General features: G+C 37.8%; 2 protein-coding genes across 4 annotated transcripts in view; one reads left to right on the top strand and one right to left on the bottom strand.

Annotated features, from left to right (window-relative positions):
* The window catches only part of syt15 (synaptotagmin XV), a 79,057-nt gene extending 68,590 nt beyond the window's left edge, over positions 1-10,467 (top strand). For 2 of the 3 annotated variants that reach the window (XR_012388104.1, XR_012388103.1), the window contains 2 exons: positions 8,483-8,635; positions 9,024-10,467. The gene's annotated coding sequence lies outside the window, so the exon portion shown is untranslated. The remainder of the gene's footprint in view (positions 1-8,482; positions 8,636-9,023) is intronic. The other variant, XR_012388105.1, reaches the window with a different exon arrangement.
* On the bottom strand, positions 959-7,749 carry si:ch73-127m5.2. Its single transcript, NM_001278598.1, has 4 exons — positions 7,625-7,749; positions 5,082-5,764; positions 2,886-3,015; positions 959-1,969 (listed from the first exon to the last, which is right to left on the bottom strand). The coding sequence occupies exons 2-4, from the start codon at positions 5,719-5,721 to the stop codon at positions 1,558-1,560; spliced, it is 1,182 nt and encodes a 393-aa protein (NP_001265527.1). The 5' UTR covers positions 5,722-5,764; positions 7,625-7,749; the 3' UTR covers positions 959-1,557.
* Positions 10,468-13,670: the final 3,203 nt, after the last annotated feature.

Consider the following 13,670-nt stretch of genomic DNA (forward strand, 5'->3'; position numbering starts at 1 on the left):
CTAACAGAGCAAAATCCATTTTTCCTTTTTGTATTTGGTGCCAGTTTATCAGAAAGATGAAATTGTGTTCTCTTTGAGTCATTGAATGGAAAACTGCTTGATTTGCGCCTGCTGTCTTGCAATGGTCAATGTGACATTGCACACATTAAAAATAATAGTTTTCCAAGATGACACCGCAATGGGGGCTAGCTATTTAGTAAACATCATTCCCCTGAACCCAAGAAGCACATTAGCAAATAATGCTAGACGTTGGAGCCAGAACAACCAGACAGGTCAAACTCAGCTCTATTACCTTACTCCCATATGAGTTACAGCACCTGTAGTCAAATCTAGAGTCAGCTTGTTTCAAGTGATGATAAACCACATTTGACCATGCCAATATGGCAGACGGCTTATATATAGTGGCCCATAGTAACAACCCCTAATGAGGCATCTATCTATTGACCTTATTCTTCAATGCGGACTTGCACTCGTCATTTGTTTTTCAACTTCCGATTCAGCCGCCTATGGGAGAAATGACTATGAATAAGAAAATGCAGAAGACAGTCAAACTACTGTACTTGTTCATGGCTATAAGGACAAAGCAGAATAACATAATAAGAAAATATCAGTTTGCAACATCAAGCAGAAGAACAAGCTGTTTTAATGTCTAAAAAGAAATGAAACCGGAAGTCTCGACCCAAAAAGATTCAAATGCTGCGCCCGCTCGTACGCAAAGAATAAGGTCGATATATTTCTAATGTTTTGGATTTTGTTGCTTCTGTCATATGGAAAAATTCTACCAGTGATTGCTTCTTTAAAAAATTTAAGAAGCACTTTCTGGATTCATAGCTTTAACATTGCGAAATAAGTAACGGTACAAATTTTCATAATTACAAATATATTTGGTATGTTTACAGCAGTTTATATTAGAGTGAATAGTTTATGCAGCCAATAAAAAGGAAAAGAAATGTACAAATCTCTTTAAAAAAGTAATGCTTTTAATACAAGCATTTGACGAGCAATCTGCAAAACTTGCCGTGTACGTTACAGCTGTTTGCACAACACTACATATCAGACACAAACAGAAAAACCCAAATAAATAGTGTGAAATAATGTCCAAGAGAAGATATGTTCTTACTCAACCTAAATTACTCGGAGATTGTATGACTAAGTAAGATTAGGTAAGAATCAAAGAACATATCAGAGATAAAACTCTTAAATGAGACTAACAAAGTTCATGAGAGTACAACATAGTGCTTGAAATGAAAATAAAAATCTGCTTGCATGCTACTTTAATAGCATACATTGTATGTGTACATTTGTTCTTTACCACAAATGATAAAACAAAAAAGAAAAAACGAAAAGGACATGCGATGGAAGGTTTAAATAAAAATAAAAAAACCTCTGCCAAACACTGTCTCAAACCCACAGTAATCTGGGGTTTTAGTAGTCTCGATTACCCAGAAAATAACTAGATATATTCAGTCTTGAGAGAAGGTGAGAAGTCTAATGTTTATAAAACTAAAATCTTCTATGAAAACTCAGGATTCACAGTGTCTCATCAGGCATGCGATGTTACGCAAGACCTGTATTGGTTGTGTTAAGTCCACTGGATATAGTTTCATATCCTACGGAGACGAGTGTTAAAACGCTGCTTTCCATCTCTGTGGACTGCTGAACTTCAGGAACAACTGAATCCATCCTCATTTGTTTTCCTTTCTTCCGTCCCCGTTTGCCCTTTTCTTTAGGTTTGCCATCTTCTGTGGCGGCTTTGGGCTTACGGTTGCGTTTTCGGATCCTTCTCGCTGGAGGTTCCGGTTTGGGGTCCGTGTTCCCCGAGAGGATTCGTATTTGTCGGTCGATGACGCTATCTATGATATCAAGAGCTACATCCATCATCCCATTACCAAGGCCATGCGTAACATTGGAGAACAAGCGCGTATTCAGAGGGTCGTTAAAAATCTTGCGCATCTCCTCAAGATAGTTCCTGTTTAAAAACATTAAGAAAATAAAAATCCGTTTTAGAATCAAAGCAGAAGCATTTAGGCTGCATTTACACAGCAGGTCACGATGGTCAATTCTGATTTTGTGGCTGTATCTGATTTTTTTTGATGACCTGCTAACATCATTTTAAAAGTGACTCGTATCCGATTGTCTGTATTTACATGGCACAGGGCAAAAGGTGCAAAAAAAAAAAAAAAAAGAGCGAGCCGGATTGACAGCTGATAATAACAGAGCGCTCCTTTCTCCGTTCCTGTATTTAATCTCTTTGCAGTGTTTTATTTTTTTTATTCTTTTTGACAAGTTGTTTTACTATAGTTTATCACAGAAAAGTTCTCATTTGGCCCTCTTCTTTTAATCTAGGCCTTTTTAAACCCTTAGGCATCTTAATGTAATGTCCATGGTGTGATTTATGCTAGTTTTAGTCTAGCCTATATTGGTTGAGCATGGTGGACGGTCTCTCTCTTTCTCGGTAACATGCTTGAATACTTGTGCTATATGACAATATAAAAGCTGTTTAAGTCCTAATATTTAAGACTCAAGGTTTGGGACTCTGCTGAAGTCTGTTCTGAAATAAAAGCGTCAGAGTTTATGTCATTCGCTATCTTTTTTAATGACGCACAACTCGCATTGATGTGAAAATCCGATCTACCTGCTTACACTGCAAACATGAAGACAGATCCGATTCATATTGAATAAATTTCCACATATAAACAAGGCCTGAATCTGATTTGAGTAAATCAAAATCTGTGTGATTTTTTTCCTGCTTACATATACACGGGCCATATCCAATCTGTGCCACGTTGGAGAAGGAAAAAAAATTGGAATTGGGTCACTTGAAGTGAACCATGCAGTGTAAATGCAGCCTTAGTGGTCTTTCTGTGGGCCATCAAATACTTTACCTTGTTTCAATGATTTTTGACCAGTGCTGCACCTGATTCGTTTCAGGTAGCAACTGTTTTGCCATATTCTCGTAGTCGACATACTGCAGTGCAAAATCCTTCATGTCCTTGCAAAGAGCCGCTGTGTCACCTGAACAGAATAAAAATAGATTTTTATACAACCTTATGTCCAAAATTCATTCATGATATTAAATGGAGAGTTTGCTTAAAATGGAAAATCATAAATTACGAACCCTCATGTCTTTCCAAACCCGTATGACTTAAGGCTCTGATTTACTTCAAGCTAAATCAAAAGGAAAAAAAGGTGTGACATAGGCCCAATTCCACCCCTTGGCCCTTACCCTTAACCCTCGTTTTGCATTCATGTGAAGGGGTAGGGGTGTCCCAATTCTCTTTAGCTTGAAGGCGTAGGGCTAAGGGGAAGGGCTAGATACCCCTTCAAACGAACATTTTTCAGGACCACTCGAAACCAAGGAGTTTGAAAATTTCCCATAATACACCATCTACAACAGCAGAATGGCTGCACACGGAAGTAAGGAGATGCACAAATTAGTATTTCTTTGTCATTATTACAAATTTTTACAACAAACAAGCACATGTTTTAATAACTTCAAAACTGCTTTCCTGTTTTACTTAAAAATATGCCAAAATAAAAAATGCAAAATTTTGCGAACTATAATCCATAATAATAACTCCTGTATAGCAGTCCTAAAACATTCTGTCACTCAATGACTCTTGAATACCCTGTCAGAAAAGTCTCGTGGCTGGGAATGACCTTTTTGCAGTGTCTGCTAAAATGTTAATGTTGTTTTTGTGCGTTTACATAGATGATTATGGCCACAGTGTAAATGCACAGTACAGTTATGATCTTCTTGCCACATTATATCATCATGATAACATGATATCGTTGCCTTCAGTGATTTCCTAAAGATAAATACAAAAAATTAACGCAAATAGAATAACTACAGCAGTTGCGATCTTCTGATCTCATATAAAGCAAGAGATTGTGATGACATCTGATGATGTGGGCAGGTGTTGTAGTGGTGTCCCATTTCTTAGAGGTATATTTTGAAGCCCTTCCCCTTCACACTCTGTTTCAAGGGCCAAGGGGAAGGGGTACAAAATACTTTTTTTTTTAATAATTATTTTTTAGTGGTTTTCACCTTTATTTTTAGGACAGTGGAGATATAGAGACTGGAAAGTGTGGGGAGCAGAGATAGGGGAAGGATCAGCAAAGGACCTCAAGACGGGAATCGAACTCGAGTCGCTGCGAGCACCTCGCTGCTATGTGTCGACGCACTAACCACTAGGCTGTTGGCACCGACAGGGTACAAAAATTTAATTGGAATTGGGCCATACACAAGACCAAATGCTAAGGATTTTTTTCTAAATAGTTAAAATAACCATTAAAAACAATTATTTTTGTAAGGAAGGTAATTAACACATATTGGTAAATAGAGTTAATAAACAAACTTTTGTTAAAGCATTTACTGAGATGAAATGTTAGTGATTGGATGGGTGTCAGCCCGATTGGGTATCTTTACATGGACAGAGAAAAATTAAAACCTGTTTAAAATAATTTAATTAAAATAATTAAGACCTACAACACAATATTTCAGCGAATTTAAGCGTTTTTAAGTCCTAAAATTAATATTATTTTTTTAAATTAAGACATAGGCGGCACAGTGGCTCAGTTGTTAGCACTGTCACCTCACAGCAAGAAGGTCGCTGGTTCAAGTCCCGGCCTTGCCAGTTGCCATTTCTGTGTGGAGTTTGCATGGTCTCCATGTGTTTGCGTGGGTTTCCCCCGGGTTCTCCGGTTTCCCCTACAGTCCAAAGAAATGCTCTATACGGGAACTGAATAAACTAAACTGGCTGTAGTGTATGATTGTGTGTGAATGAGAGTGTGTTTGGGTGTTTCCCAGCACTGGGTTGCAGCTGCAATGGCATTCGCTGCGTAAAACATATGCTGGAATAGTTGGTGGTTCATTCTGCTGTAGGCTGAAGTAAAATGAATGAAAACTTAAGACTTTTTAAAACCCTGCGGATACCCTGATATCATTGTGCAAAACTAATTCAAGTTATTCTAAAGAATCCTAAGAATTCTGAAGCACCCACACTTTTACTTTTAAGTCATACGGGTTTGCAACAACATGAATTCTTAACGAGTACATTTAGTACATTTCCCAGACTTACCTTCAGTTAGTTTGGAAAAAGAACTGGACACTGCTGTATTTGTGCTTGGTGAAAGTCCAAAAACATTTAGAGACTCCAAGAGAGTTTTCTTACTAGCTGGGCCTCGACTCACTCTGGTGTAGGCAGCCAGAGATCGAAGAGACATCTTCTCAGGAGGCTCTAGTCTCCTCTTCACCTCCTCGTAATGGATCTGGTACTTGCGAGCCTTTGAGCTCTTCATGTTCGGGTCCAGCAGGGAAGCCACCTCTGCAAACGGGACCTGCAGCGAGTTCACAGCACCACCTTGAGACGGTGCAGCGCTTTGGCCTTCTGATGGACCTTGTGTTAACATGTGGCCTTGAGGTGGAATATGAGTCTGCGCTTCCACATGGACTTGCGGAGGAGTCTGCAGATGCGGAGCAGGCTGGATGTGCGACTGAGTCTGGATGTGAGTTGGCATGTGGACGTGAGACTGCATCGTGTGCGGTACAGCCTGACAGGAGACTTCTTGGGGCAGCACATGCTGTGTGATGATTTGGGCGATGTTTTGAGGTTGTGGTTGGGGCTGGTACATGGTTATAATAGGGTTTGCGACTGAGACATGGACAACTTCGGTGTTCTGGGGAACAGCAGACATGTGCATTCCTGCAGACGGATCCATCTTTTCCTTCTCACCAGCACAATTGTTTTAATGAAATCTGTATCTGTAACAAGGAAGAAAATAGATATTAAAATATAAATTATACATATATTAAATATTTTGTATGTAGTTTTATATTTTATAAGTAGTGGTTAATAAGGGGATAAAATAATTCAAGAAATGTTATTGTACTGCAATTTATTGACATGTTTTTTTAAAAATTACCCAAATAAACTCAATAATCGACCAACTGAATGTTCAAATTCATTCATTCATTCATTTTTTTTTACTTAGTCCCTTTATTAACCCCGGGTCGCCACAGCGGAATGAACCGCCAACTTATCCAGCACATGTTTTTACGCAGCAGATACCCTTCCAGCCGCAACCCAGCACTGGCAAACACCTATACACTTGCATTCACACTCATACACTATGGAAAATTTAGCTTACCCAATTTACCTAGAGCACATCTTTGGACTGTGGGGAAAACCAGAGCACTCTTACGAAACCCACGCAAACACGGGGAGAACATGCAAACTCCACACAGAAATGCCAACTGATCCAGCAGGGGCTCGAACCAGCGACCTTCTTGCTGTGAGGTGATCGTGCTGCCCACTGCACTATGGTGCATGATACTGCACCTTTAGTAAAGCTTCAGGCAAGAAAAAATAAATATATATTTATATTGTTTAGGTCTGATAATTGGTTGTTATGTGTTCTTTTAACAATCAGTATTTATGGCCAATTTAACACATTTAACTAATTTATATTTACCATAGTCTGTTTACAAAAAATAAAGGTTTTAATTTAATGATGTTTTAGTTTTAATAATTTGTAATTATTATTACATTCTACTGAATGTTGTCCCTGTGGGTTGTTGCAACCGTCCTCCGCTTTCAGTTGCAACGTTTGACTTTGTATATATTGTCATATCTATATAGCAATGTGGATGGGTGTCTGATAGATGTGGGTTTATAATATAAAAAATTGAGTTTCTTTCACATAAAAAATGTCTCTGAGAAACTAAAGGAAATTCAAAAAGTGTTGCAATTGTCCCCACTCTCCCCTATATAACACGATATTGGAGGAGGTATAGTTATTGGGGGAAATAAATAATGTTTGATTACGTATGGTTTTCTTATGTTTACACCACTTTCATGTGGTATGTATTGAATTTTAGTTGCTAAATTCATAACATATTTATAGTATTAATTCATTACATTTAAGCCACAAGAAAAGTAGGTATTGCTTTTATTGTCACTTTATAATTGACTTTCAGACAAAAAAGACATTTGTTTTTGTTATTGTATTTATTTCGCCAAAGTTCATACCAATTATCGCCAAAGTTCATACCATAAAGATGTTTTGATATTTTATTTGCACAAAAAAAATCATTAATACCGATACAAAAATAACAAAGTAAAGAGCATGCATTTCGATCTTATTGTTGCACTGATGATCAAAACTTAAACATTCATTAATATTTGGTCGACAGGAGCGCACATGACGTTTTTGACAGCGTCCCATCAGCGCGAGACGGCTGAAGTTTGGAGCGCGTGCACGTGAGCGCGCGACGGTATGTTTCTTCTACACACTGCGTTAAACAACACAGTTCATAAAAAATGGGGTGCAGAATATGCTTTTGGCAAAGTACAAGTATGTGATATAATGTTATGTTTACTTCGCATTTTGAGAATGCATATGTGCATAAAGTGCACAAGTCAGTGCTGATTTGAAGAGGACAGATAATCTACTTGTTTTGATGAATTGTAGGACAGGCCAAAGCCACCATTATGTTTGAAACGTGATATTCCACCGTATTCATGTGCTCAAAAGAGTCCAAAGCTCGGTTATATTTGGACTGTTCTGGTTACGAATGCCAACCTTCAATCGGACACAAGTTACTGACAGTATTCTTACTTACCGCTCAATGGTTAGAGTCGTATTTAAACCTTACTGATCCTAGAACAGTCCATGGCGAGCCGATCGAAGGTCCCCTTCTTCACCGATCCTATTTCGGCGGATTGCAAATCAGCAGATGAGGCACAGACGCCATAGCTGGCGGAGCTCGAACGCTCATTGGCCAAAGTCACTGTCGATCATATTCATCTTTAGTGCTTATTCGACGAGGCATGTGTCAGTCATGTTACGTCAGAGTAAAGAGGTGGAATATCCGGAGCTTAAAATGGATGGACGCGAACAAAGCTTTATGTCTCGCTGTTTGTTACACAATGTTATTGACAAATGTATACAGTGAAATTGGATGTATTTGCATATCTTACGTCGAAGTGGTGTATATAATTCCTGGATATTAATCACTTGCATTTGTGTCAAGTTTGACATGAAAGTAACGTTAAATGTTCATGTTTAAAACAATTGTTTTTGCCCCTAGAAATATATTGACGACGGCCTGTTTTTCTTAATGGTTACAGAAAATACAAAATAACAATATAATAATTATTTTTAAAGACACTATTAATTGTTAGCACTAGATGGCGGTATGTATTTTCAAATGGCTTCGTTTCACCACCTCTAATGATCTCATTAGATGCTGCCCATCACAAAGCTGGCCTGTACCCTAATGTTTATTTGCGTTTTCAGCTAGTTGGACAATTAGTCTTAAGTGCTAATTATTAAAGCCAAACCCATTATCTTGATAATTTAGCCAGTGGAAGAGAGCTAGGAGAGCTGGGAGCTATTGATGAGAGTAATTGTTTAGAGAGGTCTCTGTGCTACAAGAGGTTGTGTTTTTCCATTTTTCTGTTGTTTCTTCCTGACGCAGAGAAGTCATGTATCTTCCACATTATCTGTTGGTCACAAATGAAGTGTCAGCACAAGAGACACTAGGGGACCAGAGATGAAGAGACGGATGTAATATGTGCTGGAAAAGCAGAAATATCTCCTTCTTCAGCAACCTCTGCATCAGATGTGCCAGGTCAGATTGACAGATGAATAAAAGGTCTGCCAAAACTCATTATTTTGGTTGTATATACCCAAGATATGAATGTTACATGTTTTACATGCCTATTACCTGCATTAAATACTTGCATTTAGGTGTGCATTTTCAAAATGATTATTATTTATTGGTTTGGATAAAGCATTTGTAATTTTTGTTTGATAATTTTGAAGACTCTGGTGCTCTTGTAAGAGATTAGCTGCACTATCTATCTATCTATCTATCTATCTATCTATCTATCTATCTATCTATCTATCTGTCTGTCTGTCTGTCTGTCTGTCTGTCTGTCTGTCTGTCTGTCTGTCTGTCTGTCTGTCTGTCTGTCTGTCTGTCTGTCTGTCTGCACATTGACAATCATCTGTAAAAGCCAATATAATTGCACAGAAGAGTAAAAAAAAAGGATCAACACAAGTAACCCCAGCAAACAATCATGACGAAAAATATCTGGTCCTTGGCAGGTCTTAAAATCTGAAAAATAAAGCCTTACATGAACAACAACACATGACATATTGCACATTGTGTCGTTCACAAAAATAAAGCCCATAGGTGTGAAGCTTAGAACACCCACATCGTAATTAAGAGCACTGCTATGTGAAATGATTTTAATTAGATGATCATCATCAAGTGTGAGCATCTCTAGAAATGCAGATGTTTTGGCAGTTTGTTGCTCTGGAGTCTTCAGTATTAAACAATGGCAAGGAGGAAAGGCAGTGATCTTGGAGAATAACTGCTCCTGCCATCAATCTTTGAGGGGTAATGTGGCCATTTCCAGGCAGTTTGAAGTCCATAATTTAACACTGAGGAAGTTTGTTTATTCAAAACAGGCACCAGTATTCCCCTGAGCAGACCACCAAGCAAATTCAACCCAAAGATCAGACTGTGTAATGCTCAGAAAAAGGGTCAACAAACCTAGAATTTCACAGCAGACCACAGACCACGGTGGAGATGTTTGATGAAAGCCATGGCGCAAGGTAACAAATACTTAAATTGCTGTAATTGAGTAGTTTTTCCTCAGGAATTGTTATTTACTGAGTAGTTTATGAACTTTTACTTATCCTTGAATAGATTTTTAGTGCTGTATCAGTACTTTTGCTCCACTATTTTCCCTCAGCCTGCAGTCAATACTTTATTTTTTCCTCTCTAAGATGATACGCTGAGTGGAAAAATCAGTCCTGTGATTCACGTCCAACGAAGAACGTAAATCGCATCATACTGAACAACCTCAAGACATGGCTGCTTTAAAAATGCAGCAAATCATCTGGAAACATTAGTAGGCATCAGTAGACATAAGTGTTCAAGAAGATGTCCAAAATACTTGCACCCAATTACCCAGAGACTGTTTAGACTGCATGCCACTGATGAAAAGAGAAAGGGTGTTTACTGTATGATCACTGAATTCACCAAATGGCCTTAAACAATAACTAACCTGAGCATGTCAGTCATTGGGTCTACCATGAACGTCCCTGTATACCAATGTGTTTTAGAGTCAAATGAGACCCTCTGTCTGATAGCTAAATCATGGGTCATGCAACAGGACCCAAACACACTAGCAAAACCAAAAACAAAATTACTGAAAATAAGGGTCCAGAGCTCATCCAGACTGAAATGCTGTGCAGAAACAAATGTCTACAAACCTCAAATTACTGGAGCAACATCATAAAGGGGAACCAAAATTCCTTCAGAATGATGTGAGATGTAATGTTGCAGAAAATGATTACTTCAAGTAACTTCTTAAAGTGGATTGAATCTAGGCTGTCACCCATGGCTTTTCAAGTCTTTATTTTTGTTAAATAAATACGGTGCAAAATGTTGTGATGTTGTTCATATGAGTTTTTATTTTCCACGTTTTAAGACCTGCCAAGAACCAGATCAATTTTATTATGCTGAACTATGGATATCTTAGTATTGAATCTTCCCTTTTCTCCCGGAAGCTTTGTGTGAATTATACAAGTAACTTTCTTTAAACTGTAAAAAAAAAAAAAAAAAAATCATTGCAGTCTTTGAAAGCACAATGAAGTGTTATCATTTACTTCACAGTTCCTTCATAAAATATGAAAAGGGAATTGTTAAAACTAATAAATTATTTTTAACAGACTTTGCAGAACTAGAAAAACATGAGACAAATTTTCTGCAGCAATAAAATGGACATATTTAATATTACTATAATGCACTGACCTTAGGGCAGCATTTTGAAGCAAATTTTCTCATTCATTTTTATTTGAATTTTTGCCAAAATAAAATAGTTTTTATGCATTGTAAAATTGCTTTGGTCAGATATGATTGTGACAATAGTTTCATGTTAAAATACTAATTGCAACATTATTTTCTTGACAATAAAAACATAAAACACGAAGCCAAACATATTTCTGGCTCAGTTTTTATTGTGTATCATTTAATTAAACTATAATCAATCAATCAATCAATCAATCAATCAATCAATCAATCAATCAATCAATCAATCAATCAATCAATCAATCAATCAATCAATCAATCAATCAATCAATCACAGCGATTTAACTACCTTTATTACAAACAGGCTCTGTTTTATAAACATTTTAAATTTATAGAAATCACAGAGAGTTGTAACAAATATTTTAATCCCAGTTTATTTACAAAAAAATGTTGTGTGGACATGTTCATACATGTTGTTATTGAGACATGGCACCTGTCGATCAATTCAGTAGGCATGGAAAATCGCACTTCTATGTCACGTTGCGGCCGGCCTCATAATCACTGGGATTTGAATCCTATTTTAATGTCTGGGACTTGAGACTTGTTGTGTTTATATCACTCATATATGACTGTGGACACACTACACACATTTCTTCCAAACAGCTTATAAAAGTTGACTTTCATCATAGGTGCCTTTTAATACTGTAATTAATAATAATAATAATTTCTTACATTTATATAGTGCTTTTCCCTTCTCTTTTTCGAAATATATCTTGGGATTTTTAACATCCAAAGGGAGTCAGGACCTCGGTTTAATGTTTCATCCGAAAGACGGCACTCACTAAGCAGTATAGAGTCCCGTTCACTATACTGGGGCATAAGGACCCATTCAGACCGCAGGTTAAGCACCTCCTGCTGGTCTCACTAACACCACTTCCGGCAGCAACCTAGTTTTCTCATGTGATCTCCCATCCAGGTACTGACCAGACGCTGCCCTGCTTAGCTTCAGTGGGTGACCATGTGAAAGTTGCAGAAAGCTAGCTGTAGGCCAATGTAATGTATTGTTATTGTCATTTGTTAGTAAATACATTAACTTACATTAACTAATACAATCTGATGGAAAGCAGTATAGTTTATGTATCAATTCACACTAACCACTACTGGCGTATTTCCTGCCTATTATTAAGATATTAACAGTTTTTTTTATAAAGTAAGATCTAAATCTACATCCCTAAACCTAACCAATGTCAAACCTAACTACCACCTTACTAACTACACTGCTAACAATTTCCTGTAGAATCTACAGTAACTTACTGCCAGCAGTTTGCCAGTAACTTTCTGTAAATCAATCACAGCAAAAACACTGTATTTACATTTACACCATTATTTAACATGCTGTATATGTATTTACAGAATTATATGTATATCTTTACTATAATATATACAGGAACTTTCACAATGCGACTTTAAAGTACAGTAACAAGCTGCATAACTGTCCTACAGTAAGGGTGCTTTCACACCTGGACTTTTGTTTTGGAACCGATCTTGTTTGCTCAGTTAGCACAGTTCGTTTGGCATATGTGAATCCAGCAATCGCGCTCGGATCCGCACTAAAACAAACGGGCCGAGATAGCCTGAATGAGGTGGTCTCGGCTCAATTGAAACGAACTCTGGAGCGGAACGATTGTAGTAAGAAAGCAATACGATCAGAGCCCGGCTATATCACAGTGTTTTATGGATATGTAATAGGCATACGGCTAAATGAAGAGAGAATTATAAGTTGGGCGAGAGGTCATTCCAGAAATCCAAAGTCTCCCAGAAGTTCCAGGAGTCTCCCGCAAATGCACAGAGACTCCTGGATGCCCACAAACCAGTGATAATCTCCCGGAAATCGCACGTCTCCCTCAAATACGTCGTGTACACTTGTCACCCTTCCCCACCCCATCCCTCCTCGATCTTCTCTTCAGATACGTCGCACCCATCCTGTCAAACACCACCACCCCCCCCGGTCTTCACATCGCTTATTGTCTAATTGCTTATCGTCATAACTTTAATAAGGACGCATAACAGCTGAACGGGACTTTGCAAAATAAACCGTGAAACTCCATGAGGAGAGTTTTCTCACACATGACTTGTTTTAGCTATTTTGGTCCATTTAGAAACTTTTCCGTGTGAAAGTGAACTGCACCAAGAAGAGAAAGGAGCAATGTAACAATGTTAATCCATGTTTCAGAACAAATAAATCGATTCACAGGGGTGAAAGCCCCTAAAATACAGTTTATACTACAGTTCAATACTGCGTTATTTACAAACATGGTTTACAGTGTATTAATAAAAAGTGATTTAGTAGTTTATTGAGCTATAGTCAAAGTCAATGTGTTGTTAATACAGACAATTGTACTTTTAATAAAGTGTGATCAAATGTATTGCAAAGTGTTACTTTCAAAGCTGAGATACATCACAGGTTTTTGATACATCAGTACAGTTGTTGAACTGCTCCATTAATAGAGGAAAAATCCTCGATGAAGTTGCTGGCATCTTCGACAGCATGTGCCACTTCAAACAGTATCTCCTAACAGCATCCAAAGTGCCTGCGGCAGCCAACGCTAAACGCTCTGCTGTTGTCCCGCTGCCAGACTCCGGGGAAGGGATACGGGTAGAGGAAGTCTGAGTATTTTAGAATTCATCTCTAAATATTTAACTGAATAAGGAAGTCTATATCATGTTGGAAATGTGTGTGTTTATGACACTTGAATTTATATGCTAAATGTGACAACAAACATAACAGAGTTTATTCACATAAAAAACCCAGCTTCAAAACATGATGCTTACAAATGAGTTC

Source organism: Danio rerio, chromosome 12 (genome assembly GCF_049306965.1).
Source record: "Danio rerio strain Tuebingen ecotype United States chromosome 12, GRCz12tu, whole genome shotgun sequence".
NCBI classification, from domain to species: Eukaryota; Metazoa; Chordata; class Actinopteri; order Cypriniformes; family Danionidae; genus Danio; species Danio rerio.

Bases quoted from the DNA above. Each gene is read 5' to 3' on its own strand.
- si:ch73-127m5.2 (NM_001278598.1), bottom strand. From the start codon at position 5,721: ATGGATCCGTCTGCAGGAATGCACATGTCTGCTGTTCCCCAGAACACC. The intron at 3,016-5,081 runs GTAAGTCTGGGA...TATTCTGTTCAG, and splicing joins TTTTTCCAAACTAACTGAAG to GTGACACAGCGGCTCTTTGC. The intron at 1,970-2,885 runs GTAAAGTATTTG...GTTTTTAAACAG, and splicing joins TCAAAAATCATTGAAACAAG to GAACTATCTTGAGGAGATGC.